At 57.9% G+C, this 27,654-nt stretch overlaps 1 protein-coding gene across 2 annotated transcripts; it reads right to left on the bottom strand.

Moving 5' to 3' along the window:
* Positions 1-27,349, bottom strand: GFRA2 (GDNF family receptor alpha 2). Of its 2 annotated transcripts, none has more exons than XM_074852085.1 (9): positions 27,001-27,349; positions 21,498-21,812; positions 17,943-18,026; positions 13,303-13,651; positions 2,983-3,092; positions 2,760-2,900; positions 2,500-2,675; positions 912-965; positions 1-754 (listed from the first exon to the last, which is right to left on the bottom strand). In XM_074852085.1, exons 1-9 carry the CDS (start codon positions 27,038-27,040, stop codon positions 629-631), a joined length of 1,395 nt encoding a protein of 464 aa, XP_074708186.1. In that variant the 5' UTR covers positions 27,041-27,349; the 3' UTR covers positions 1-628. The 2 variants fall into 2 exon arrangements, with proteins under 2 accessions (XP_074708186.1, XP_074708187.1); XM_074852086.1 differs by lacking the exon at positions 27,001-27,349 and adding an exon at positions 26,002-26,096.
* Between the last annotated feature and the right edge of the window lie 305 nt (positions 27,350-27,654).

A 27,654-nucleotide genomic window follows, 5' to 3' on the forward strand; every position in this document is an offset into this window, starting at 1 on the left:
TCACAACGTTTGAATAGTAGTTTCTTTTCTCTTCCATTTTAAAACTCTCGCCGACCACGGGAAAGAATAAAAATCCACCCCAATAACAATGTCAAGAGCTCGAGTGAGTCCCCCTCAGAGGATGCAGAAGAGCCTCCCGACGGCACGTCCATCCTCCGGGATGCTCCGATGCGGAAACCTCGCCGTCCCCGCAGCCACCCCAGCGCACCCGGGCTGATTCCTGCAAATAACCTTTGCCAAAGCTCTGCTCGACGCTTATTTTCCCTCCCCAGTGCCGCTCGCAGCTCTGAATCTCCTGTTGCAGGGCACATGGGGGGGTTTCGCCACAAGCCGTGGCCTCCTGCTTTAGAAAAGAAACCCAACGCACCATCAAAGACCAAAAAAAAAAAAAAAGGGGGAAAATGAAAATAGGAAGAAAACCACCAAAGTTTCCCAGCATGGTGAGGGTCCTCCTGCCACCCAGTGTGCTGGGGCTCGGCATCGCCAGTGTTTCAGTCTCCAGCACAAGCCGGTCCTTCCTCGTCGCCACAGCAGGAACCGAGGCGAGAGCGAGCGTGTCGGCGGGTGCGCGCTTGTGCGCGCTTGTGCAAGCGTCCCCGTGCCGCCGGCCGCTGCCTTGCTCGCCCCTCTATAACGCCAGCAGCAGGAGGATGGGCACAACGGGCAGGATCCGGCCCGCCCGGTGTCGGCTGCCGCCCGCCTTTTGGTCCACGAATGTCTTCTGGTCTGGCATGATGTCCGTGGTCAGCTGGGTCTGCAGGTGAGGGGAGAGAAGGGTTTCAACAAGGCCCTTTTTAGGGGAAAGCCAGCCAACCTTGAAAAATGCCTATTTTTGCCCTCCGGTCCGTGAAGCCAGTGGTTCCCCAGCCCCAAGACCCCCCACCCCACACTCTCCCCTGCCCCAAACATACCTCTGAGTAGCACAGGCTCTGCTCTTTGGACTTGTTTAGCTTCGGGCCGTGCTCCTGAAGATGAGAAAAGAGAAAAGTTTAGGGCAGGTATCTGGCTGGTCCTGCCCAGGGTCACACCCTGAGCTTTGGGGTCCCCAGATTCCCCTGGCAGCTACTGAGATGCCCTGAAAGGGTGCGGGGTGATTGGAAATGGGGGCTCAGAGCATGCAGCTGGTGTTGAAGCCTGAAGCTTTGCAAAAGGCAAGAAAAGGGGCTCATCCCTTCTCCCCAGGCAGCTCTGGGTCTTTGCTGGGCCCCTCACGTGAGGCTGCAAGCACTCACCCAGACTCATCCCGGCCCCAGGTTCACTCCCCCCATGCTCCCTGCCGCAAATACTCCTGCTGAGGACCCTGCCTCCACTCCTGTGACACCCACTGGCCACAGTTCCCCTGTCCCGCTCCTCTCCTGGCAGCACCTTATCACCTACAGAGTGAAGTGTGAAGCCACAAGCCCAGCACAGTGCAAGAAAATATGTGTTTTTCAGGTTTCCCAAAACCATGTGGAATTTAAGCTGTTTTCACCCCAAACAAGCCAGGGGCAGGAGAAGTTGGGCTCAGGACAGCTCACCTTGCCCTGGGCACAGCGCTGGGCCAGGCAGAGACGATGCCCCGAGAGAGGGAAGGGGATGGACAGGGCACAGATCCCTCTGTTCCCCATGCCAGACCTCTGGGCAGTGCCCAGAACCCCAGTTACTCGGGATGGCCGAATCCTGCCAGGCACCTGGGTCCCTACCCTGCACCCAGAGCGAGATGCGTGCACCGAGAAGGACTTTTTGCTGCCCACGGGCTGCAGGCGATCTCCTGGCTGACTGACCCCCCGAGCGTCCAGACCAGTCACCCCAGTTTGCAGTAGCGACTGGGCTCAGGTTGTACAGTCAGAGAGCGACACGGGGGTGTTGATTGCCAGCCGGCTGAACAGGAGCCAGCAGTGTGCCCAGGTGGCCAAGAAGGCCAATAGCATCCTGGCTTGTATCAGCACTAGCAGGGACAGGGAAGGGATCTGACCCCTGTGCTCGGCACTGGTGAGGCCGCCCCTCGATGAGTGGGTTCGGTTTTGGGCCCCTCACTCCAAAAAGGCCATTGAATGACTCGAGCGTGGCCAGAGAACGGCAACGGAGCTGGTGCAGGGTCTGGAGCACAGGTCTGATGGGGAGCAGCTGAGGGAACTGGGGGGGTTTAGTCTGGAGAAGAGGAGGCTGAGGGGAGACCTCCTGGCCCTCTGCAACTCCCTGAAAGGAGGGTGCAGAGAGGGGGGATGAGTTTCTTGAGCCAAGGAACCAGTGCCAGGACAAGAGGGAATGGCCTCAAGCTGCGCCAGGGCAGGGTCAGACTGGCTCTTAGGAAGGATTTCTTTGCAGAAGGGGCTGTTGGGCGTTGGAATGGGCTGCCCAGGGCAGGGGGGGAGTCCCCATCCCTGGAGGGGTTGAAGAGTCGGGCTGACCCAGCGCTGAGGGATCTGGTGGAGTCGAGAACGGTCAGTGTGATGTTAATGGTTGGACTGGACGATCTTCAAGGTCTTTTCCAACTGAGGTGATTCTGGGATTCTGTACCTGGACAGAGGTGCAGGTGGTGATGATGCTCGTGTCGTACATGGTGTTGCTGTCGTTGATGTCATCTGGCAAGGCAGGGCTCTTCTCCGTCTTCGGCGGGAGGGTGACGGGGGGTGAAGGGTTCTTGGGGGAGAGGTTCACGTCGGTGCCGTTGCCGAAGGCTTGGATGGCATTTCCTGGGGACAGGAGATGTTTATGGGGGGGGCTGCACCCCGGCAGTGATGGGGCAGGGTGAGGAGGGAGAGAGGGAAGCGCCTTACGGAGACAGGGGTTTTCCGTGAAGTCTTGGAGGAACTTCTCACACTCCTCCTCCATGTTGCCGCTGCCTTTGCAGGAGCACCAGGGCGAGATGGTGATGCTGGTGGTGCTGGCGTCGACATAGTTGGGCGTCATGTCGAAGCCTGCTCCCGGGCAAGGAGAAGGAAGAGGGATGAGGGGCCACGGTGGGAGAGACCCTTCACCACCCCGACCCCCGGCACTCACCGATGAGCCCCGCGTAGGAGCCCAGGCACGCCTGGTAGTTGTCCCCGGGGCAGCTCGTCAGGAACTGGAAGGAGGCTTGGCAGTTGGTGTGGAAATCGGCCAGCCGGGACCTGGATGCAAAGAGCAAGAGGGAGAGGGATGGGATTTCACTGCCGCTCCCGGCACAGAGCAACTCGGCAGCAAGGAGCAACATTTTAAAAATATAAAGGCAAGAAAAGAGGGTAAATGAGATAGAGAGAGGAGATCTACATGAGATCTAAACGCAGGAGGTGCAACTTCTTGTCTCACCTCCCATCGCCGCAGCCTGCCGGAGGGTCACGAGCAAGGGAGGGGTGCCTGCCCGCGGGGGGGTACCCCACTGGGGGTGAGCCCCCGAGCGTGGGACCCTCGTTTCCCCATCCTTTACCTCTCCCCACCTCCCCAGCCCTTTCCAAGCGCTGCTGAACTGGCAGAGCACACCATAAACTTCACAACCTCATTTGGCCGCGCTGCTCCCGGTGTCATTACACGACTGTAAAATTTCACGGCTTGTTTTTATCTTCCCCCTGAAATGTTAAAGCTTAGACTGCAATTAAAATGCCTGAGGTTGGGGTTTACATTCTCCTTTCTTCTTTTGCAGCTGAGAAGGGAAAAAACAAGAGGAAGCCTCACAGAGACCCCAGGGGCTGAGATGCTCGTGTCCTGCCTGCCCTCCTCCTCCATCCCTGCCTGCCCTCCTGCCAGACTCGGCTCTGGGGCAGAGCGAAGGCAGAAAGAGCAGAGATAGGGATAACCAGCAGGACCAGGAGGAATAGGAAGGGACAAGAGGAGCAGAGGAGCTGATTTCCACGCCGATTGCTGGCTTGGTTACCCCTTCTCATCTCCTCTCACTGCTCAGTGTAATGCACAGAAAAAGTGTAAGGAGCGATGGAAGAACAATTCTTTCCCGGTGTATCAGTAATCTGGCTCTGCCGAGCCAAACCCACACTTTCCACGCGATGCTCTGGGGATTTTTTTCTTGGGATGAATCGAATCACTGAGGTAGAAGGCTAAAGAAATGGGAAGGATGTAGGAGAAGATGGACAGATGGACCAGGTGGACAGACGGATGGGCTGCAGTTTTCCAAATTGACTCAGTCATTAAACGAACAGACACGAGGCTGAATTGTGGCCCAGGCTGGATCTCAATCACAGGGAGGAATCGCTGCGAAGCAGCCAAGTTGCTGACACTGTAGATGAGACCTTGCATTTCACAACAGAAAACCTCCTCAGCTCTTTTTTTCCACTCTTCATATAGAAAGAAGGCATACATTATTTTCTTTAGCTTCCTTTTCCTTCCTTCTTAATTAAATGTCATCTTTGTCCAACCAGTGATTGAATCATCCAACAGTACCTGCCTAAAGCCATAAGAACTGATGGAAATAAAGGGTAGAAACTGTGTTATTTTTTTAAAAAAAATAGGAATGATTTGTTTTCAGAAGGTTTTTATCAAATTAAATGGAGGAACAAATGAAGCAGTGATTGAATGAAGCAGAAGGGATCTGCAGAGATACCTTACATCCATCCAGCACTTTTCATCACGCCGGAATCTCGAGTGCGTTAAGGGAGCGGGGGGCAGGTACCACTGAAATGCAGCCAGCGCCGGGGGAGGGGAGCAGAGATGCTGCTGCTGAGCCTGCAGCCAGGAGGCCACTGTGTTTTCCTGGGCTACGTACTGGGAAAAGGACGTAAGAGGGAATAAAGCACAGCTGCTCGGGGCTGGACCGCAGCACTGGATGCTCCACGTGGGAATGCAGCGGTTTCCTGGAGACTTTTGTTGTTTCCAGCCACCCGTGGCTGGGGCTTTTTCCAGGGGTTTCACAGCTACTGATGCTCTGTGGAGCAGCTGAGCCTCTTCTGGGGGCTCCCTGGTCCTTTGGGGACCCCAGCATCACCCCACAGTGAGCTCCCTGGCCGAGGCGGGGGTTTGGTGAGAGCCACCCGTGCATTTGGTACCTTCTTTTTGCTGCTTCCCACGGCTGGGCATGCAGGTCATGCTCAGTTCTCACCTGCCGACAGGCTGCCAGCGGCATAAACTGGATTATTTTCCCACTTACACCAGCTGCCTGACCCACTTACAGCCTCCCAACAGGCTGCAAATTTCCAGGGCAAGGTCAGCCTCTTCATCTGGGTTATTCAAGCACTCCCAAGGAGAAGACAGGACTCCTGGGCACTGCTGTGCTCTTCTGCATGTTGGATGTTAATAAATAGCAATAACACAACTGGGAGAGATGCAGCTGGGGGGTGTGTGGGGTGACTGCTCCACGACACAAGGAAGGAGGATGGGCTTGGGCTAAAGCCCCGATTTCAGGAAAAAAGGGGATTCTGTAGCTCTCCTGTGGCATGTGTGAGACAAGGAGCCAACTTTCTCCCTCTCCTTCTTCCTGGAAACAAAACTCACCCATCCCAGGAGCAGGTTGTTTTCACCAGACTCACGTTTATTTTCTTCTCTAGCGATTTAGCACACGGGGAAAGAAAAACTCCCTACGACAGCGGTGCAGAGAGTGAGGCTGGGGTCTCCCACCCTGCACCCATTCCTGGGGCTGATGCTCAGCTCTCAGCACAGAGTCTCCCTTGCTGGAGCTGTGCATGAAAAGCTTTACCAGGGGGCATCTGCAGTGCTCAGCCCTCCCTGCAGCCAAAACCAGCCTTGGGTGAAGGGGTGTTGCTCCCCACTTGCAAAGTGGGAGCAGAAGGAAGAGCCCAGGGTGGGTGTTGCAGAGCAGAAAAGCTCCAACTCCACTCCTTTCACACAATCCCCATCGCATGAAGGTATTTGGATGCCCTCCTCCTCCCCTCCACAGGAGATAAATAAAGTTTCCGACAGCATTTCCCCTCTCCCCAAATTAGAGGCGAAAGCACGTCAATTCTCTTAAAGAACTGTGGCAAGTTCATCACCGAGCGCCATGAAAATTTGTCACGCTGCTCCCCGGGGCCCTGCTCCTGGCTTGTAGCATCCTCTAAGGCAAATGTTATTCTTTTCATAATACATGACAAGCCAGCTGGTAATCTTTCCAGAATATCCAAGCCAGATGTCACTCTTTCCGTTGTATACAATGAGTTTGCAGTCGTTGGATGAGACTCTAACTGCCAGGAATAAACCTTACTGGAGTCGGCCCATGGCTTCTCAGATTTCTGCTTTTAAGTGCCTGGGCAAAAAAAGGAGAGGGAGCCAAGTCCATCTTAGCAGAAACGGGAGGAATTGGTGCCAAATTGCTGGCTGGCAGCTCGAGGCAGCAGGTGGGTCTGGCCAGTCTCCGCCTGCAAAGGCCAGACCTGGGCTGGGAAGAGCTGGGCTGGCAGCTGGGGCAGGGATGGGGAAGGAGGACAACGGCGCGGGGAGCTGCAGAGCACAGCCTCAGCCAGCACGTTATTTTCCTGAAAGGTCTCCAAGTCAAAAAAAAAAAAAAAAAAGGAGTGAAAAAGGGATTAACAAGAATTAATTATATATACACACATATATCATATCCTAAACCCAGTCCAAGCGCTAGATTTCAAAGTTAGGGGGTTACAAGCTGTTTCTCTTTGATGCATCTAGAAAATATATCTGATTTTTGAGTGAAAAGACCAGAACGATGCCAAGGGGAGGCAGCCCCAGGGATCCAGGGGCTTTTAATACCTCTCCTTCTCCCTGTCCAACTCCAGACACCTCCCAGGGACCTGGGTCCATGTGGTGCACGTATACCCCTGGCACATATAGCTCCCGTTTAGGGGACTCTGTGCATTGCTGGAGGGCCCATCCCGCCAGCTCCCGGCTGCTAACTCCTCTCCTACCCTTGTTAGCGTGCAAGAATTCAGCAGCAGCTTGCCAGTGCCAGCAAGACACCCTCGCTCTGACATTAAAAGTTACCTACACAGCAGAGGATTTTTGATTGGTTTTTTCCGCTTGTTGGTGCATTGCAATTTTTTAAGCAGAAAAATCCCCAGAACAGATGCAAGGTGCCTAATTGGGTGCTAATTGTTCCCATCACCGCATGCCTATGAGAAGTCCAAGCCCAGCGCTGGTAATAACTCACCACCCATCAAAGCGAACAGTATCAGGCTCTTGAATATTTCATGCAGAAAATATCCGAGATGCGGAGATTACTCAAGACGTGTTTTTCACAGGCAATTTACAGGGACCAAGGAAAAATGGCTTTAATAGACATGAGCATGGAGAGGCGGCTTGGAAACGCGCCTCTCCCCCCCCTGCAGAGCAGTGGATGTTCAAGAAGCTGCGACAACATGCAAAAACTCAGCAAGACATGAAAAACCCGTGGGCCCGCTGGGCATCCTCCTCCCAACGCTCGCTCTGCCTGCTCGTCCTGCTGGAGATGAATGCTTTCAAAGCCAGGAGATGCTGAGATAAAAAAAATTAGCCTCAAACACCAAGAACAGTGGCCAGGTAATTCAAAGAGCCCTGGGGATGGGGATCAGCTAAAGAAATGAGAAGGAAGCTGGAGCAAAACTCCACTTTCTGGATGACCCTCTACCAAAGCTAGTAAATAGTTCACAGGGGGGAAAAAAAAAAAAAAAAAGATCAATGGAAATATTTGTTTTATCCAGGAAAAGTGATCTGCCACCTCTGGTGGAGACTGGAGTCACCTGTTCTGGTATAAGCCAGGAGGGTTTTATTGCTACTTTTAGTGAAAACCATCTCTCTGCTGTAGCGGAGCAGCGCTCCGCAGGATGGGCGCTGGTCCCCCATCCCACCGCCGCCCCCCGCCCAGGGCGATGGGGGCAGCAGGAAAGAGGCAAAACCAGAATGAACCAGAGCTCAGTAAAGGAGAAACCCCCAAATTAGAGTAAGCAGAGCTAAGCCAGCGAGAGGGAAAAAAATGAGGACAAACAGCCAACAGACCAACTGCTAAGTTAGGAGCCGTTAATTACGAAGTTTAGTTATCCATATGTATTTTTAGGACATTGCATTTAGATTCATCATAGATAAGAGCAGTTGAAAGACTTTTTTTTTTATCCTCTTGCCTATGCTCAAACCCTATCATTACCCAGCAAGAGAAGGGAAGAATTAAACACACGCATCATTTGATTTTAATTGAAGGACTGTTCTATTTCATTGAACTGCTAACTAAGCCGAACAGGAGATTGTGTTTACATAAGCAAACCCTGAGTCAGTATAGACTTGCTGTCACATTAAGTCAATACTTATGAAGGCTCTCTATTTAATTATTCAGTGCGAATTGACTTATTATTGTGTTAAGAGCACCGTTAGCCTTGAGCAAGGTGGCCACGGAGCTGAGAGATCCCTTCCAGCTGCCTTTGCACCTGGGTGCCCACAAGGTCCCAGGGGAGAGGTACCTGGGGGTGCTGCGCCACTGGCCCCCTCCCTGTGTCCCCCCCCATATTGGGAAGCCAAAGCCACCAACCTTTGCAGATTCGCTAATTTAAGGTCGGATTTGGAGGCTTCTCCTGGCAGGTTACTGCAGGTTGCCCAGCTCCAGTGCAGCCACCCACCCCTGGGGACCCATCATGTCCTGTCCCCCCTCCAGGCCCGAGCACTGCTCCTCTCTACCAGCTCCCTGAACCGCTGATAAATCCAGCAGCATTTTTCCCTCCTTCTTCTTCCTCTTCCCAGACAGCTCTGTGGACAGCTGAGCCGTACTTCTGAGCCGCTCTCATTACACGCCGTAATGAGAAAGTTGAGCTGCCGCTCCGCTGTTTATCAAGGAAACATCCATTATAGATGGCATTTTGTCTGTGCTAAACAAAGGGCGTGAAGACGAGGACGTGGGTTTAAAAACAAAGCGTTTTGTTCCCATGTTTGGTGTTTAATCAATACCAAGCCAGCCTGGATCCGTTCCTTCTCCTGCGCACGCCGCGGGCCAAGCCTCCCTCGTGGGTCCTCGGGTGATGAAGCGAGGCTTGCCCTCCCCGGGGTATCGCTCCCAAATTAGCTGCCCAACTCCAGCCAAGGAGAGATGGTTTCTGCTGTGCAGAAATGCACCTGGCCAATGGACACAGCCACAGGCGTCCTGCAAGGAGCTGGGCAGGATCCGTCCCCACCCCCAGGCAAAAATCCACTGAAAATGGGGAGAAAACTCAAGCAAATGAAACATCACCCTGCTTTTGGATGCTGAGGAGCTACAGCCAGTGGAGGCTGGGAAATTCTTCAGCACCAGCATCACTGAAGCATATAAGACCAGATTATTTGTGTTCCTGACTTGCTGATGCAAGATGAAAAATACAGCAAACTGCAGCTGCTGAAATCAGCTCTTTTCTCCCCTTTCCTTCCCTTTCCCCTTAGCTGAGGTTAGTGTTTTGCAAAAGGTTTTTATATTCTAGGAGCTAAAACCTGTCCATTGCAATCAGGCACAAAGCTCAGGGAGTTCGTCGGGCTCCTCTGTTGTGCCGGGAAAAGCTTCCCGGCGCAAAAAGCTTCACAAATTGCAGCGATCTGAGCCTGATTGCTCCTGCGCTCACGGCCAGGAGCCGGGCGAAGGGGCTTGGGGCATCTCAGAGGGGATTTTTAGCAGCCTCACAGGTCAAGGCCATTTGAATTGCTTCAGCTAGAGGACCAGGACCCGAGCTCAGAAGGGCAATGCAGAATGGAGGGGCTGCACAGCACCCTCCTCCTCGCCATGGGGACCCCCGGGTGATCCAGACCCTGCTCCACGCTGAGCACTGGTTAAAATACCCCGGTCCAAAGAATTCAGAAAACAGCCACTTACAGAACCACTCTTGGTCCTGATGGAAGTGCTGGTAGCTTTTATCTCCCCAGCTTTGTGGCCACTGATGGGACAGGAGTTGGTGTTCAACAACCATTTAACCACCAGCCCTGTGGAGCTGGAAAGCAGCAGCAGAAAGCCATGAAAACCTCCAGAATGACTCTTTTCCATGCTGGACCATTCATTTGCCCTCTCCCCCGACTCCTCTGCTTCTCGTGGGAAAGAAGGAAGCAACGTCACCTCAGCGTGGGTTGTGTCCTGCAGGAGCAGCAGCCCCTATGAGGGACAACCCCCTGCACCCATCTCAGCACCGACCACGGCGAGATGGCAGCAAAAACCTCCTGGCAAAGTCCTATCCCGGTAGAGAGGGCTTTGCCATTCATTAGGCGTTCAGCCAGGAGGCTTAATTACGTTCACAGCTCGTGCAGGAGCATTATCTCATCTCCTGTCACCGCTGGCTTTCGGAGCAGCTTGCCAATCTGCTTCTGAGTTCAATGCCCTTGCCAGTCCCGTGTGCTGATAAGGAGGACAAGCATCAGTCTGTGATGCCGGGCCGATAAGCACAGGCAGCGAAGGGAAAGCCCACGGCAGACCCCAGCAGGGGCTCGGGATGATGGAATGTGGAGGGGGTTTCACACCCGCTTGCTCCTGGGTGGAGGCTGGTGGGTGCAGATGCCGTGGGAAGGAGGACAAAGCCTGTGCACTCTATTTATACACATTCCCAGCACCTGGTGATGATCTTGGCAGGGGCTGCCTGCCAATGCTTTGTTATTTATAAAAGCAGAGGGCCTTGGGGAGGCAGGAGAGAGAGGAGAGGCCCTCCCCAGTACCAGGCAGCCCTGCAGAACAAGCCCAGAGCTGCTCGGCCAAGGGGACACCAAAAAACCAAACTCACCCAGCTGGCACAGGGATGCAAACCCCCCCCCCCTCCCCGGGCTTTTGCAGAAGCCCAGAGCTGGACTAGCAGCATCACAAGGGATCCTGGAACCGTGCACCAGAGTTTGTAGATCCCTGTGTGCGGTGCAGCGCTGTCTCTAGGACCCTCTGCATCACCCCCTTACACCAAGCCAAAGCCACCTGAAATACAAGGCACGTCCACATCAGCCAAAACCCTCTGACGAGGTGCAAACAGAAGCTGCTGGAGGAGTTTGTGCTACCCACAGGGTGGTTAGACAGCCCAGATTTCCTTCGGCTCCTGAGCCTGGGCTTTCCACGGTCACTAGGTGCTCTCTCAGCCTGGAGCAGCTGGGAAATGCCAGGAATGTGCATGGAGGAGGAGCTGAGGGAGAAGGGGTTCAGCCAGCAGGTAAATCCATGCCCAGCTCTAAGCTGGGAAACTGGACCCACAGCAACGGGTGCTGCGACTCCCTGCCCGTGTCTGGGGCAGTGTTGGGGCGGACGGACTCACGGCCGCCGGATATCAGGCAGCTCACAGCAAGCAGCCAGGGCAGCAGGCTCTGAGGATGGTTTTCCTTGACCAATTCTCCTCCTCATCCTTGCCCCACAGGCGAGGGGACGTGATGCCCATGTGTGCACCAGGTGCAGCATGCAGGGCCATTCCTCCACCCCCAGGGAAGATGTGCTGGCAGGAGACCTCCAGATGGAGATGGAGGCGGGGGGAAAACAGCAGCAGGGACCATAAACCACAGCCTGCGCGTGTGCCCGCTGCCAGGGAACGCACAGCGCACGCACAGCCCCTGCTAGAAGGCTCTGCCAGAGCCCTCGCCATCCCAAAAGCCAGGGAGAAAAAAGCCAGACCCTCTCTCGCTTGCAACGCAACATGACTGGAGAAAAATTCTTATTTTTTTCCTCCCCCTCTCAGCTCAGGTGCCAGGCACGGCTCACCCTAGGTAGGTCACCACTTCGAAACACTTCTGCAGCTGCAAACACAAGGAGGACAAGTGAGCTGCTGGAGCGTGGCAGCATCTCCGAGCGTCCCCGGGCGCATGCTCCCCGCCGCAGGCTCTTAACCCCGTCTTGCACCCCAGTGCCCCAGCCTGGTTAATGCAACATCTTTTGATGGGGGGCTCGGAGCCAACCTGCCTGCCTGAGCCTTGGGGAACGCTGCCAGAGCCCCCCCGGGGCAGCACGGCAGGAGGGGAGTGGATGGGATGGGATCTTGCCAGCCCAGATCCGAGGGGTGCATCCATGCCCAGCCCTGCAACCCCCCAGCACGGGGAGAAAACAGCCGAGGTAAAGGCAAAACTCTGCAAACCAATGCCCAAAGCTGGAGGCACAAATAAACACCGGATTCGGGTGCTTTGCAGAACGAGAGCCCCCGGCCAGGCCCACCCCTCCCCAGAAAAAATGCATTTCCAACTTGGAGCAAACAGCCAAAGCAGCTGCCACACACCTCCCCCTTTGCTGTTTCACCTCTTTCTGGCAGAATTTCATTTCATGCAGGAACGGGCTTATAATTAATGCTCGGCAGCTCTGCGGCCTCTCCGGTCCCCCTCAACGCGCTGCTAATGCGGGTTATTCCCCCCCGTGAGCGGTTGCATCCGCAGCATTTAATGTCTGAGCAAGCATCAGGCCTGCTGTCAGAAAGGTGCTCCCATTAATTTGGCCACGACTCGGCACAGCCCTGGTATCTTTTATTCATAGACATTGGCTTATTGTATTACTTTTTGATAAAAAGCCACATTCCCACATTTCAAACACATTCGCTTGCAGCCAGAGGAAGACCTGAAGCTCTGTTATTTATTTATTTCGCCACCAGGCTCTGGGAAACTCCATCACCTTGATGGCAAAAAGGCCCTCCTCCTCATAGGAAACATATTCTTTATGAGGCTGATCCAGCCCCCAGAGGGTGACAGGAGGTTTTTTGCCGTATGAATAATGAGTTTCATAATGGAACAAAAGCCTGATCTCCCAACTTTGCTCTGCCACGGGGAAGACAGCGGATTTTACCAGCGATGAAGTTTCGCTGGGGATGCTGGAAGCACGCCGAGGGATTTTGCTGCTTGCAGGGCGTGGGTGCCCACGCTGCCACGGTGCTTTTTGCACGTTCACCCCCTCCACAGCTTGGGGAGACGGAGCGGTGCCGGGTGGGGAACAGAGCCAGCGCAGTCCCCAGGGGCTCAGCTCCACCGCTCACAGCAGAAAGGCAGCTCCATCCCCACTGCTCTGCTTCTGCCCCACGGCTCTGCCCCACGCCGAGCGCTGCCAGAGGCCACTGCCCCACTGCAGCCTCCCGGGCCAAGCACGGGGAAGGGCAGAGCTGGGGTTTTGCACGGGGGGGTTTCAGATCAGAGCTCAGGGTGAGGTGCGGGGGGCTCAGTTGGCAGCCCCCATGCTGGCAAAGCACACGGAGCCCTGCACAAACCCACAGGTTCACCCCACAGCGAGGAGAGACCAAACTCCAGGCTGCACCTCAGCCTCTCCACGAGCAGCCAAAACCCATTAAATCTGCCCCATTTTGCACACAGATTCCAGCTGTTCCTGGAGGAGGCCCAGCCGGCAAGTGCCACGCGGCGTTGGGGAGAGGCAACCGATAAACTTGGAGGAGGGTCATGCAACAAGAAAGCACTGCAAACCCAGCCATGGCCCCCCAGCCTGGCCCTCCCCTCTCCAGCCTGTGGGTCCCCTCCGGCACCGGGAAGGGCTGGGGCAGCCGGCGCAGAGCCCGGCGCAGCCCTTACCGGCAGAGGTGATCCGTCCGGCACGTGTTGCGCAGATCCAGGCAGTTGGGCTTCTCCTTGTCCTCGTAGGAGCAAGAGGGGACGATGGTTTGTCGCCGGCGCTCGGCGCAAGCCTGGTCCTTGCAGGAGCAGAAGAGGAGGCGGTAGGTGTACTCGCTGGGGACGCGGTCGAAGAATTGGCGCAGCGCCTTGTGGCATTTCCTCCGGCTGCAGTGCTCAGTGGCCGAGATCTCCTTGCTGCAGGTGGAGATGTAGCCCGAGCGCAGGCGCTTGCAGTTGTCGTTCAGGTTGCAGGCTTTGGCCGCGTCGAGGCAGTGGTTGCTTTTGGAGTTGGTGGCGGGGTCCATTCCTGCCCGGAGAGCAAGAGGGAGAAGGGGTGAGCGTGGCACCGAGGGATGGGGAGATGCCGCGGCATCGGTGTGACCCCGGGTATCTCCAGCACAGCCTGCCCTGCCCTGCAGGCAGTGGGGAGGGGGCTGGACGCACCGCTGCTGTGCCCCCTGCTTCACCCCCATCCCCCTGCACAATTTGGAGGTCCTTCTCCAGCACAGGAAGGGTTAACGCGCACCAACTGCAGCAGGGGGACCTGGTCAAACAGTCTTCGGTGCATAATTCATGCCATGAATTTGCAATATTTTTTTTTCCTTATCAATTATTCAAAGAATAATTATTAATTATTCAGCCTGCTCCAAAGCAGAATAATTTGCCGAGCTGCACAGGGCCCCCCTGGCCTCTCCTAGGGCTCCCCAAAAGTGGGTCACCCCCAGCCAGTCCCCCCCAGGGCAGGGACAAATGGGGACAAGGCTGCCACCGGAGCCGGGCACCGGCCAGATCCCGTGTCCATCCCAGGAATCCCAGCTGTCAGCAAATAAACAGGCAGAGGATGGACGAAGCCAACCCACCGTGCGCGAACGGATGCTGAATTTTCTTTTTTTATTTTTTTGTCAAAATGATGGATTGTCCTCAGCAGCAACCCAGGTGCTATTTTAGAAGCTCCCTGACTGCACTAGCCATCTCGTCCCTAATTTCCTCCCCTTCGTAGCCAAGCCAAGCCTGTGGATTCCTCCATTGTCTCCCAGCTTCCGCAGGCAAAGACAAACGACAGCACCGAGGAGAGGTCCCTAACAGACACATTTGTAGGGACCTGCTAATTAGCAAATGGCAAGCAGCTGCCTGGGCGAGCATATCCCCACCTCCCCTTGCCTCCCCCAGCTGCCCCTGGGGGCTGCCCTGCAGGTGAGCAGCATTTTGGGGTGTCATTTGCAGCACAGGACCCGATTTTTGTCTCATTTTCCCATGGTCTTATCCAACTCCGCGTGATCCTGGGAGCTGCCAGCACAGCGCTGCCTACATTAAGGGGTCCTGATTAAAAGGTGAAGCTGGAAGTCCCCCCCAGTGCCAATCCCCACCCTGCTGCCCTTGGGGGATGTTCAGCTGCTGGGGGTTTGGTGGCACCAGTCCTGACCCATGTTGTGACAACTGTGGAGTCCCCGGGGTCCCCTTCACCAGGGCCAGCACTCCCTGGGCAGGCTGCGGTGAGTCCCCAGGGCTGGGGGGGTAAAGCTGTTTGAGAGAGCCCTCAAAATTCCCAACGTGTCGTCCCAGTGATGAACACCCCCCGTGGAGATCTACCGGGGCCAGGGGAGTTTGATGAGACATATGTAAAGTGAACACTTCTTCTGATGTGTGATTTAGAAGTAAATCTGCCTTGAAAAATAGTGCAAGAGGCAAGAAGGTCGCCTGAGCGGAGAGATGTTGGAGCTGACGGATGGTCGGAGCACGAACGGGCACTGCGCTGGGGGAGAAGCCTCCTCCCTGCTCCTCCTGCAAACGGGCCAGAAGCCCTGTCAGGAATAAAGTGGTGAGAGGGGGGAAAGGAGGGGAAGGCAAGTCCTTCGAGGCTTCACACCCTCCCTGTGCAGCCGAGCCCCAAAGACAGGATGAGGCTGGGATTGTCACTTTGCAGCCCGGGTCCCTCCAGCTGAGGGCTGAGGATGGAAAGAGCTCATGACACCGATGTCAGAGAAGCAGAAAGGGCAAAAGACACTTACAGAGGTTGGGGGACACATGGCGTTCTTTTCTCCTTGCCCAGACGAGCTCTGGAATTTGAGGGGGATGCACCGAGCACCCTCTGCACCCAGGGGTGCTGGCGGCCGCCCCGGCTCCGAGCCCCACGAGCAAGGTTGCCAGCCAGCGCGGCAGCTCTCCGGCACAAGCGTGGGATCTGTGCAAAGCGCCGCCTGATTGCCTCATCCTCCAGAGCATCGCTCTTGCCCTGCCCGAGACCTGCAGGGACCTGGATGCATTTTAATAGAGCCGATGCTTGAAAGTGCAGGGTTTCTGGGGAGCTCATTAATAAAGCACAAGCATGAAAATTTCATGAGGTGAGAAGGAAATGGGGGCCAAGGAGCTGGGGAGGGAACCGCGCTGGGAGGCCTGGTGCCACCAGCCGTACCCTCAGGCCTCTCAGTGCAGGATGGGGTCAGGGCAGAGGGGGAGGAGGAGGGTGATGGGGAAGGCAGCGCTGCTGCCAGCTCACTCCGTGCTGTGCGGCGTGGGCTGAGGCCGGGGGTCTGACACCCACCGGCCTCTGCAGTGCTGCTGCTGTGGGTTGGTGCCCGCGTGGGCAGAGACACGGCATGGGGCTGGTTTCCCACCTGGAGCCTCCTCCTTCCTCCCCACAGGCTGTGGTTTCCATGGGGCCATCCCCGGCACCCCTTGGCACTGCAGAGCCCAGTCTGGGATGTTCTGCTCCACGGAGGGGTCTGGGAGGGCAAAACCCCACGTGCGGGGAGGGCTGCTGTGCTTGCTCGGGGTGCTCGCTTGCGATGCTCGCTTACGGTGCCACCAGCCCCCCCGCCCCGATCCCAGCTGGCTGCCCACCGAGGGCGCGAGAAATCAGAACAGCGTGCATCGCCGCGCTCCTCGCTTACACAGCCCCTTCCTTCGAGAAAGGTAAAGTAATCCCTCTGTTATCCCCACAGGCAATTAGCAGCACTCTGCCTCAGCCTTGTTATCTAGAAACAACACTAACAGCTCGTTTGCTTCAATCGCGGGTCAGGGCTGGGGGTCCCGGGGGGCAGCTGCTCACCGCTCCCACCGCTCCAGCCCTGCGCGAGGGGGATGGAGAAGGGGTGGAAGAAGCATCGAGGCCACCCCGATGGTCCCAGCACAACTCCAGAGCATAAAACCTGTCAATTCCCCTCTTCCCCCAGCCCCAAAATTGCCAGACAGACTTCCTTCTCCTCTCGCTTTGCTTTTATGAATAAATCAACCCATGAGCGTATAATCCCCCACTCCAGACACTTTGCTTTTCATACTTTCCAGAAGCTAAAATATTTCCTTGACGCTAATGTAATCCAAAAAGGCATGCGGGAGACAGGAGGGGGTGGCATCGTCATCCTGAACTGGTGCTAAGCTCCCCGGAGGGAGCCTGGCAAATTCGTTTCGGGAGCTAAAACCTGGCGGGTGACAGCAGCGAGGGGACGCGGTGTCACAGTCCCCCTCTGAGGTGTCCCCAGGGGAGCTGGGGTGGCTTCGGGCAGAGCTGCACAGCCCGGGGGGGCACGGCCTCACTGCGGGATCCCCGAGGTGTCACCATGAGATCTGGGGATGCAGAGACCCCCAAAACCCTGCAGCGGTGGGTGGCTTTTGAGGAAAGGGTTAAGAGGAGAAAGAGCAAGGAGAAGCCAAGGCATTGCTGACCTAATTTGAAAACGGGGGGGGGAGTGGGGGTGGCAGCACGGAGGGTTGTCATGGAAATAGATGGCAAAAAAGAGTTCCTGAGGATGGTGGTGGAGTTTGGGTTCCCGAGAGGAGGATGTGGAGGCTGAGAGATGCTCCGAAGGGCTCAGCATCCTTCCCCCAGTTGCAGCCTGTAGCTCTGCTCGAGGCCGACTACTCTGGGGAGGGACAGCAAACAGGGACCCCCCCCTCAGCTTCCCCACATACGGGGTGTCCTGCCAGTCCCAAATCTTCCAGAAAACAAACCACTTTACACAGAGCAATGGATGGGCAGCGGGAGGGTCTGGACCCCGGGAGCCTCCCCCTCCTGCCCTGCCTAATGCCGTGACACTTGGCTGCTTGAGGGGACGCGTTGACAAGACAAACGAGGGGATTACAGGCTCTCCAGCCCACCTCAGCTATTCGGTAGAAGCCCACGGTTGGAAGCAGCTGAATCCAAAAGGTAAAAACCTAAATCACAGCTTGGGAGGGGAATAGGACACCCAAGAAGGAGGCTGTGGCCCGTGGCTCTGCTGTCACTGCTGGGCAGGGGCTCAAAGCGAGCCCTCGCCTCAGCCGGGGCTGATCCCGCTGGGAAGGTCTGAAACAGAGAGAATTTGTCCCAAAGTGCATCAAACCCTGGCAGTGAACCAGCCCCTACATCGCTCCCCTCAATCAGGCTCCAGCACCCCGGCTGGCTGCAGGGGCCACGTGTCACCCCCAACTGATGCTCAAGGCACCGGCTCCGGGGCGATGGGAGAGGAGACGGGCAGGAGAGCGGCCACAGGAGCTAGAGGAGCAAAGGATCAAACCACAGCGGAAGGAGTTGCGTGTTTTCCTTGCCAGGGAGCTCGGTAGCAGGTCTACGTTCACGGGCAAGAGAAGATAAAACAGCGGAAGCATGTTGCTTTTATTACCTGAGAAAATTGAAGCAAGTCTGAATATATCAGAGAGACGAGAGGTGACCGGCTCGTAGGGGGAAGCTTCATAAAATTCTTCTCCTAGAGTGGGAGGGAAGAAAGAGAAGGGGGAGAAAAAGCAAATTAAAAACCACAGTGAATAACCTCAGCCACCACCGAGGCTACGGCCAGGCGCGGGCACCCCCCTGGAGTGGCAATCTGCGATTTGGGAAGGGAAAACCAAAAAGCGTTTAAAGCACTACCCTGCAACAAAAAAAACCCATTTTGGACCAACTCAGCTTAATTCTTGCTGGCTGGGAGTTTGTGGCCGGGCAGGCAGGTGCCTGCCGCAAGCTCAGCTCCTTGTGCGAGTCAGGTTTGGCAGCGGCTGCGTTCAAACTGACCTCAAGAGTTGGGGGAATTTCCATTTGAAAGGTCAATGTTTCGTGACGACGTCCGCAGAGTCTGGGCCAGCTGCAAGCTGAAGGTTTTAGGGTCTAGACTCAAGTCTGGATTGTTTTATTGTTGTTGCAAAAAAAAAAAAAAAAACGCATTTGCCTGAAAAAAAAATTCTGTAAAGATTGTTTTCCACCCTGCTCTGCCTCTGATGTACTTTGGGAAAAGGGAAATATTTCATTGGGAGGATACAGACCCAACCGGAGAGCCCTGAGGAGCTTCCCCACCCCTGATCCACCCACGCTGCACCCCAGGGGCTCATCCATCACAATCTGCACTTTCCAGAGGGAACCTGAGCACGGTCCCCAGGCTGGGAGCAAACCTCCTCTCTCCCATCTCTGATTTCAGGGCAAAACCACGTGTTTTTGCTTCGTGGAACTGCAGAAAAGGCTGATTTCAGGAGAGCCGGCCACGGCTCTCGGGAGAGGAAATGTTCCCCTCAAACCCCAGCAGCCACAGGAAAATAAAATAAAATAAAATAAAATAAAAATAATCAATGGCTGGACTTTGAAAACCCCAGTCAGAGGCTGACCAGCAGCCCGGAGCATCGATCTCCGCTGCGCCCGGCAGGATCCCCGCCCGCAGCGGGTGCCCTCGCTGGGTGTCCCGAGGACGGACCCGGCAGCCCGGACCGCTCAGCCCACGCCTGCTCCGCCGAGTTATTATTAGCCCAAGGCAGCAGCATTTATCCCGTGTAATTAAGGAGCCACTTGAATCCTTGTGCTGGAAAACAAGCTCATTAAGAGGCGGGGAGCAGTGCGGGAGGGCTCGCTCTGAGCCCAGCAGCTCCTCAGCGCCATTCCTTGGAAATTTGGGAGGGCAGAGCTGGGTGGCTGGGCCAGGGAGACCCCGCTGGGATGCCAGGCTGGGCTGTGGGGTTTCAGCCCATCACCCCGCGTCTGGCCTTGCCACCACCCTCAGGGTGATGCTACACGGGAGCAAGAGCCGACGCCGGGGCCAAGGGCAGCTCCTGCCGCGGCTGCTCATCGCGGGGAAGGAAACACACTCCGGGCAGCCTGCGACATCCTCCCACTTCGGGTCAAGCCCCTTCGCCTCGATGGGCTTCCTAATGCTCCGATGACAAATAGCACCTTTATTAAAGTGCATTTAGGAAACACTGTAACCTCCCGGTGTATTGCTTTGCCAATGCAATAAATAATTAAATACTAGCTGAATCCTGCTGCTTGCTAGGAAAATTACTGAGCATTAAAAGGGCAGTGGACTTTTCTTGAGCTCACTGAGATGCAATTAACCTCCAGGAATGAGGCTGGAGTGAAAACAGTCCTCCTTAATGGCAGGGACAGGTTAGCTCCCGCAGCCAAGAGGCTGGTTGGGGGACCACCGGGCACAGCATCTTTGCTAAAAGGCAGAAGATCAGGGTCTACCTTGGGCTCCTCATCGCTTCTACACTCACAGGTTCATGCACGTTAAAGCTGCGAGCTGCTGGATCTCCCCAAAGCTTCTACCTCTCCTTAAGACTTGGTATAATCACTTCTCTTCCCACCTCCTCCTCCTCCTTCTCCTGGTACAGGTCCTGGAGTACCCATCAAGCAGTAAAGCATCCTTCATTCATGTCTGCAAAGCCCTCTGAAATTGCTGAATGAAGGCTGCTAATGAGGGGTAGAAAACAATTAAGCAGTAATTCCTGCTCTGGGCTGGTTTTCAGGCTCTAGTCCCTGTTGCTGACCCAGATTTGAAGGTAATGTCACCCGGGGGGTGCATGCTCAGGTACAGCTCCCTGCATCCCTGCCCAAAGCCCTCCCAGCACCACCACCACCTCCTCTGGCTTCGATCCCAGCTCAGGGGGGGAGCTCAGAGACCTGCACCCACTGCAGGAACGAGGCTGCCAGGGACGGAGGCTCCTCCGCCGGCTCCATCAAATGAATCCCTTCAGCTCAAGCTGCTAAAGGAGGTGGCTTCCAGCTGGGGAAACGAAACAGCAGAGGAACAGGCGGTTTTACAGACCCAAATCATTGGTGGAAGCAGGGGCCAAGCTGCCAATATTGGTGCCACGGGCGGCCAAGGGTCCGTCTGCTCGCAGGCTGCCACCGGCCAGGCGGGCATGTGCCCTTGCGAGGTCTGTGCCACAACCCTGGGGCTCTGGTACAGGCGGTTTTGCACAAGCTGAGCCCGGATTTAAGAGCTTCCACATGCAGAGCCAGTCCTAAGCCCATTAAAGGGATCTATACTGTTAAACTGATGCTGGCTCTGCTCCTCTCCAGTCTGGGGCCAGGCAAGCGCTGCCAGAGCTGTGCAGGGGTGACAGGACAGCAAAGCAAACCCCACCAGCCCCAGCCCCAGCCCCAGCAGAGCTCCCGACAGCCAGGTCCTTCCTCTGAGCCCAGCAAAGTGCCCCTCTGCAGCCCTGGACCAGCAGCACAAGCGTCCGGGGCAGCCCCAGTGATGCCCCGGCAGAGGGGCGAGGGGCAGTGGGTGAAGCCCGCTGCCTCCCCCTGCCTTCAGTGAACAAACCAGCCCTGGGCCAGCAAAATCCAGTTCCAATTACCCGCACTGCTCCAGCCTCTGATTTACTCCTTCACCCGGCTGCAATTCTGGCCGGCTCCAGTGCATCGCAAGGTGAGACCCCAGCGAATCCTCGCTGCTGCTCCCCAGCCCACAAACACCCCCAGAGCCAGGGCTAACAGGGGGCTGGGGGGGCCACAACAACCTCTGCACCCTAAGAGATCCCTACAGCTGGTACTGAGGTGCAAAGCCCTGCCCCAACCTCTGCACCCCATGGGCACATCTCCTCCTCCAGGACTGGCAGGAGGGAGGGAGCCCAGCTGGAAGGGAGCCCTGTCCTGGCTCGCAGGTGCCCAGAGGCTCGGGCACAACATCTCTGCCACGACAGTGATCAGCTCTTGCTGCCAACGCAGCCCCCAGCCCGTTTCTCCCTTGCCCTGCACCCGCATTGAGCAGACCAGCTCCCAGCCCAGCCCCCACCAGCATCCTCTGAGAAAAGGGGGGACCACCTGCCTTGCCTGGGGTGCCCGTGCAGCCCAGGGCACTGCTCACCCCATTTTTATTAGAGCAACGAGGTGCCCTCAGAGCTTCCCAACACCAAAGTGGGTGAGGACCCTCCACCCCATCGCAACCCCGTGGAGCCCTGCCCCGTACCTTCGGTCAGCCCGAGGTGTATACTCCAGTAGATCTGAAGGCACTGAAGCTCCTTTTTCATCCCTCGCTTGCAGCGGCAGTCGTAGAGGGGGCTCTCCTGCAGCACTTCCAGGGCCGCCTGGCATTCCTTGTTGGCCAGCATGGTGTTCCTGTCGCGGCCGGCCAGGCACTGCCGCAGCGTGCGGTAGCGGGAGCTGCAGCTGGGCTCCGCCGCGCACAGCTCGTTGGCTCGCACGCAGTCCACGGGCACCCGCCAGCCATGGGGGTCCTGCCCCGGCGGGGACGGGGGGCCGGCCAGCGAGCGGAGGATCTCATCTGGGCGAGGGGGCAGGGCGGGAAGGAGAGATGAGGGCACAGAGAGGTGAGGGAGGGCAACCGGGTGGGGCGAATCCCTTGTATCCCCTCCCCGGGACCCCCACACATCAGCCCCTGCTGCTCCCCAGCGTTAGAGCTGCCTTTGGGCTCCTTCCATCATACCTACACCCAGCCGGGACGTGTCCCCAGCCACAACCCCACCACAGGCTGTTAAATATGACTAAATCCAGCCGGTGGCCTGAAAACGCAAAGCGGGATGTCACCCCGGCAGCGGTGACGCGCCCCAAGACGTGGGGTGGGGAAGGTGGAGGGTTAACCCAACGCCTGGGCTGCCGGAGCCACGTGATGCCACGGGACTCTCTGTTTCTTATTAAAACCAAACAGGCAAATAAACAAACACGGCGTTTTCCCAGCCCCGGTGCTCGGGGACACGAGCCTCCACGCATGACCTCTCAAGAATCAAGGGAAGCAGAAAGCCCATCCAAACCCTCGGTGCCCATCGCGGCTTGGGTTTTATTCTGCAGCTCATCGTTTTCAGGCCTGCCACAGGATTTTTAGGGCATCTGACTCATGGGTTTTTGAGCACTCGGGCTTGGCAGGGCCGCAGATCGGCTGCAGCTTGGTACAAACTCTTCCTCCCGGGGACGGCCTCCTGCGTGCCTCCGTGCTAGCCGCCCCTCGGGGTGGCAACCATCCAGCTTGCCTGGCTCCTGCCTGCTCCTTGGACCCTGCCTTGGCAAGCAGCACTGTGCATCCCCCCCCCCCCCCCCCCCAGCACTCCCTCAGCTCTCATCCTGTTTCTATCATTTTCTCATTTTCTTTTGCTTTTTCAAATCGATTCTTGCCAAGCCAATCCCAGGCAATCCCAGGCCCATCCCATCACGGGTGCACGGGGAAGGGGAACAGGTACATTGGCACAGCTGGACACCCCCTAACCCCAATCCTGCACCAGCCAAGCGATGGGGACAGGGTGGGCAGGACCCGCTGCCACTCCTGACCCCCCTCCCCCATCTACCAGCTTGCAACCACAGGCAAGAAAAGCCCTGGAATGGGCAAAGATGGGCACGACGGGGACCTGGAGGGCAACCTCGGCCACCCCGGAGGGTGATGCAGAGGGAGACCCCCACTTCGTGCAGTGCCTATCCCCACTGGGGAGCAGCCCCCCCCTTCCCCTTGATGCCACACACAAGGCACATGGGCACAGCAAACCCCAACCTCCAGCTCCCAGCCCCTTTCCAACCCGTGGCCGCTCGGCCGGGTATGGCAGGGGGACAGTGACACCTACAGGCATGTGACAAGGGCCACCCGTGTCCCCCCCCCACTCACCAGGACACGCAGCTCCCACGCTCGGGGAGGGAGTGCTCAGCCCCAGCAAGCAGCTCCCCCCACGCAGGCAGGGCTTGTCCCCTGCCACCACCCTGGGGTGGACACTCGTCCCCTGCCTCCTGCGTGCCACGGGAGCAAGTGGCCACAGGAACAAGTGGCCACGCACACCTCTGCCCACCTCGCCAGGTCGGGACACGCTCCTCGGGCCACGGGGAGAGGAGAGGGGATGCTCGGGGCTCAGATGGCTCTGCAGGAGGGATGGGGCAATGCCGGGGGACAACGGGCAGCAGCCCCGGGTGGAAACACCTCTGCTGCCTGCGGTCAGGCCAAGGAACAGATCCCGTCCTCCTGGTCTTCAGCCGATGCCCCCGAACAAACACTGCTGGGTTCAGAGAGGTCTGGAGGGTGTCCAGGTAACCAGAAGCTGGCGCAGAGCCCCTACACCCCATGTTAGATCCAATTTTGGGTGGCAGATGCCCCTTGGGAAGGCCCTCCTTGGCCTTTCAGGATTATATTCCACATGGGAGGCAGGCAGGATCCACGAGCGGTGGAGGCACACTCCTGACACACAGCCTGGCCTGGTGGAGGAGAAACAGGCATCCCCAAATGCTCCTCAGGGCAGAAATGCCAGCTCTTGGCCATGAGATGGATGATGCTTTGGTGCTTTGAGTAGAAAGGGGTCAGCTCTGCACCTTTACACGCCGGGAAACCCCAGCCCAGAGTCCCCCAGCGCAGCAGCTGGGACAACCTGCTCCTCCTGCAGCCGTTGGCCCCAGGGCAACCAGCCCCCAGGCATGGAGAGCCATCCCACAGCGGTGCCATTCCTCCTCTGCCGCAGATCCCGCTGGAGCAAGTCCAGGTCTCAGCTCCAATTCGGTCTTCTCCAGCCGATGCAAGGAAGCCTCTTCCCAAAACGCCATCCAAAGCTTCTCCTCCCGCCGTGCTCCTGCCTCCTCGCTGGCTCCATGGGCCTCCCAGGCAGGGATCGGTGCGGGCAGGCAGGCAGGGAAGGGAGACGGCCTTGCCCTGAGGCAAAAGGCACTGAACCACACGGACCATCCTTGCGAGGGGCCCCAGCACCCTCGGCTGCACACCCCAGTGCCGGGGCGGGCGCTCGCTCGTGCCAGGGTGTGAAGCCCAACAGTAAATCCACGTGCCGGGGAGCTGGCAGGGATGTGTGGCGGTGAGCTGGCCTCGGTCTCCCGGCTTTTGTCACCTCGCTTCCTTGGCCTCGCAGAGAGCAGGGTGCTGCGTGTCCCCTCAGCAGCCCCGGGAGGGTGCCTGCAGCACCCCGCACCGCGTCCAAGCTGGGAGCGCCAGCAGAGCCCAGAGCGCGGCACGGAGCCATCCCGCTGGGGGAGGAAGGGCAGACACAGCCCTTCCCCATGGTTCACAGCCCGCACAGGGCAGCTCGGACCCCCCAAAATCCAGCAGCATGCTCAGCCCTGGCTGCTGGGTTGGTATTTTTTCCTGGGGCCCTCCTCTCCTCCCCACTCGCAGCGCTGCCAAGCCGGGTGAAGCTCCGCAGACCCTCGCAGAGGTATCAAGTGGGGAGTTTGGACGGAGGGGCAAGCTGCGGGGGGTTTTTTCTACCCAAAAGAAATCGCCTCACAGATACGTGTTCGCTAAACTCATATCAATAAAACATCTGCAGAGAATTTAAACCTAATCCTCAGCCGTCTCTGGGGTGCCGGAGCACAGCAAGGATTTGCAGGCAGATGCACAAGCCTCCGACAGCCAGCCAGCAAACAACGCGATGGCCCGCTTTCCTCTCGCTCCCACGGCTTCCCCCAGCAGCATCAGGCTGTGTTGCTTCTTTTCTAGCTGTAAGACATGTTTCCTTTTACTGGTCCTGCCAGAGACCTTTGGACACAGGCAGCTTTAGAGGTAAATATTTATCCTCACGACTTGACTCACAAAAAAAAAAAAAAAAAAAATAATTGCTGAGGAACGTGCAGCCTCCCAGCCCGGCCGCTGTGGCAGCGATCACTTTCTCCCAACCAAAGGGCTTTTTTGGCTCATCAGAAAGAAGAGCCCAGATGTGAAGAGTTGGGCTTCCTCCGTGCCGGGCCCCGCTCGCCCAGGCTCCTCCATGCCATGGGGGGCTGCTTCGGAAAGCAGCAGGATGAGGCCCCCTGCTCACCCCATCCCTACTGCTCAGCGTACGCCTTCCCTGCAGTCACTGCTCGGGGTGTTGCAGCTCCTCTGGCTGGGGGGGGGGATGGACACACAGCCTCCCCGCCCAGCCTCCCCCCCCCCGCCCCACATACATGAAACCTTTGGGGCACCCAGAGAAGGGGACAGAGGGTCTTGTTTTCACGCAACCTCCCCTGTGAGGGCGAGTGGCCCGTGGTCTGGATGCCTTTGGTGGGGCAGCCTGGAGGTCCCTGTCCTCCTGAATCTCTCTGGTGAGACGTCCAGCAGCGAGTCAGACACGAGTACAAACGGCCCGTGCCCCCCCCAGCCACCTCTGGAGAGCCCTTCCTCCCTCCTGCCCAGCTGCCTTCCCACTTGTGTCCCCCCCCCTTGCCCCCAGAGCCCCCCTCCTTGCCCTCTCTGCCTCAGAAGGCAGCGCTCATGCCCCCCTGCCCCAACACCCCCCCCCGCATGCTCTGCCGCTGGCAGGTCACGGGGAAGGGGCTCAGCCCTGTGTCCCACCCCCCGTGGGCACAGCACCCCCTTCCCCTCGCCAGCCGGGGATTGTGTTGGGGAGCTGGGGAGAGGCTGAGCCCGTCACCCCGCTTCCACCCAGGGAGCAGAGCCCTCCTCGGGTGTGCCGAGCACCCCACGCAGGGTGGTCCCTCTGCCCGCACCCCCAGCCCCGCCCGGCGGGATGCTCTGGAGGGAGGTTTGTTCTGCCAACCTTCAAGTCTCCCTCAGCCGCTCCCTGTCCCTTCTCCCTGTCCTCGCAGGCGGGGTGACGCTCCTCCAGCCCAGGCCAGCTCACCAGAGGATTTTTTTTGGGTGCTCGCTGCTGCAGTGTGCTGGGGATCCCCCCCACACCCCCCATCCGAGAGGCAGCGGGGTGCGGGTGCTGCCGGAACGACGCGGCACACCCCCGTGTCACGGTCCTGCGGGCACCCAGCCTCGCCGGAGGAAAAAATAAATAAATAAATAAAAAGGACCTTTATTTGCTTCTCTTTCCACCCAGACCCACCGAGAGCTCTGACTTCTCCCCCTTTTCGGCTGCACCTTCCCCGTCTCCGGAGGGGGCTGCCCTGGGAAGGTTGAGCTTCCCCCCCCACCCCCGGCAGAGCCAGAGCTCCGGAATAACTCGCACCCGATCTCCCGCAACACGCACGAATTGCAGCGGAGAGGACAGCGATTCCCCACGCACACACACGCCATCAGCTCAACTTTCTCAAGCGATTCTCCACGCCACGCACTCGCGGGGATGCGGGGGGGGGGGGGGGGGGAGATGGGGGGGGCCGGCACCCACGGCAGCAGCGGCTGCGGGGTGTTGGGAGACACGGGTGGGGAGGGAGAGAGGGGTCGGTATCCTCCGAAACGCAAATCCACGCAGAGAAAGGTTCAAAGACGATGAGGGCTTCGCTGCCGCCGATCCTGCCCGCTCCCGCGGACCGCGATCGCGGGTGGGGGGGTGCCAGGGGCGGGGGCTGCCCCGCCGGGGCGGTTGGGGCTGTGTTTGTCGTCCCCCCCCTTCTTTGAACTTTGATAGAAAATAGGAAAATAAAGTTGCCCCTAGTTAACTGCCGTGTCTCGCCTCGTCCCTCTGTTGCTGCAGCCCACCGCGGAGGAGCGGCGGTCGCCCCCCCCGGCCCCCCCCCGGCCCCCCCACCTCTGCCATCCTGCCCGGCCAGGCGACCACCGGCCCGCGGGCAACCCCGCCGGGGCCACTCACCTACGAAGAGGACGATGCAGAAAGCGTTTGCCAAGATCATGTTAGTAAATCCCCGCGTTCCTCCACGTGTGCAAAAAAATTTTTTAAAAAAAAAAAAAAAAAAGAGGGGAACAAAATATTAAAAAAATTTAAAAATAATAATAATAATAATTCCCAAGGAGGCCAGGTAGATCCCAAATCCGGGCGAGGATGGGCGGTGGGCTGCGAAAGCCAGCGGGAAGGGGGGTGCGCTCCGCCCGGCGCGGAGCCGGGGCCCTCAGCCGCTGCGCCGGGCAGCGCGGCTCGTCGCCTCCCGCATCCCCGGGGCTCCGCGCTCCGCCGGGCTCCCGGCGGCTTGTGGCGAGCTCTGTGGCTACCGGGGAGGGGAGGGGGGGGGAGGGGGGGCGCGGCGAGGGCGGTGGCGGAGGGGCAGAGCCCGTCCCCTCCCCGGCCCTCCCCTCCCTCTCCGCCCCTCCGCCGGGTCCGGGAGCCGCGCAGCGCGGAGGGCAGCGCAGCCGCGGATGCCCTTCACCGCCCTTCCGCACGGGGCAGGGGGCACATGGCGCGGGGGGGGAGACACAAGGCGGGACAGGGTGGGGGTGTCTGTGTGCAGACCCCCGGCTCCCCATCCCTCCCGCCGACCCTCCGCGGAGGCACCTGCCTGCGACCCCCGGG

Source organism: Strix uralensis, chromosome 28, assembly GCF_047716275.1.
Source record: "Strix uralensis isolate ZFMK-TIS-50842 chromosome 28, bStrUra1, whole genome shotgun sequence".
NCBI classification, from domain to species: Eukaryota; Metazoa; Chordata; class Aves; order Strigiformes; family Strigidae; genus Strix; species Strix uralensis.

Excerpts from the sequence above, each read along its gene's own strand:
- GFRA2 (XM_074852085.1), bottom strand. The coding sequence starts at position 27,040 with ATGATCTTGGCAAACGCTTTCTGCATCGTCCTCTTCGTAG. Across the intron at positions 21,813-27,000 it reads CTGCATCGTCCTCTTCGTAG|ATGAGATCCTCCGCTCGCTG; the intron begins GTGAGTGGCCCC and ends CCCCTCGCCCAG. Across the intron at positions 2,676-2,759 it reads CACGGAAAACCCCTGTCTCC|GAAATGCCATCCAAGCCTTC; the intron begins GTAAGGCGCTTC and ends TCCTGTCCCCAG.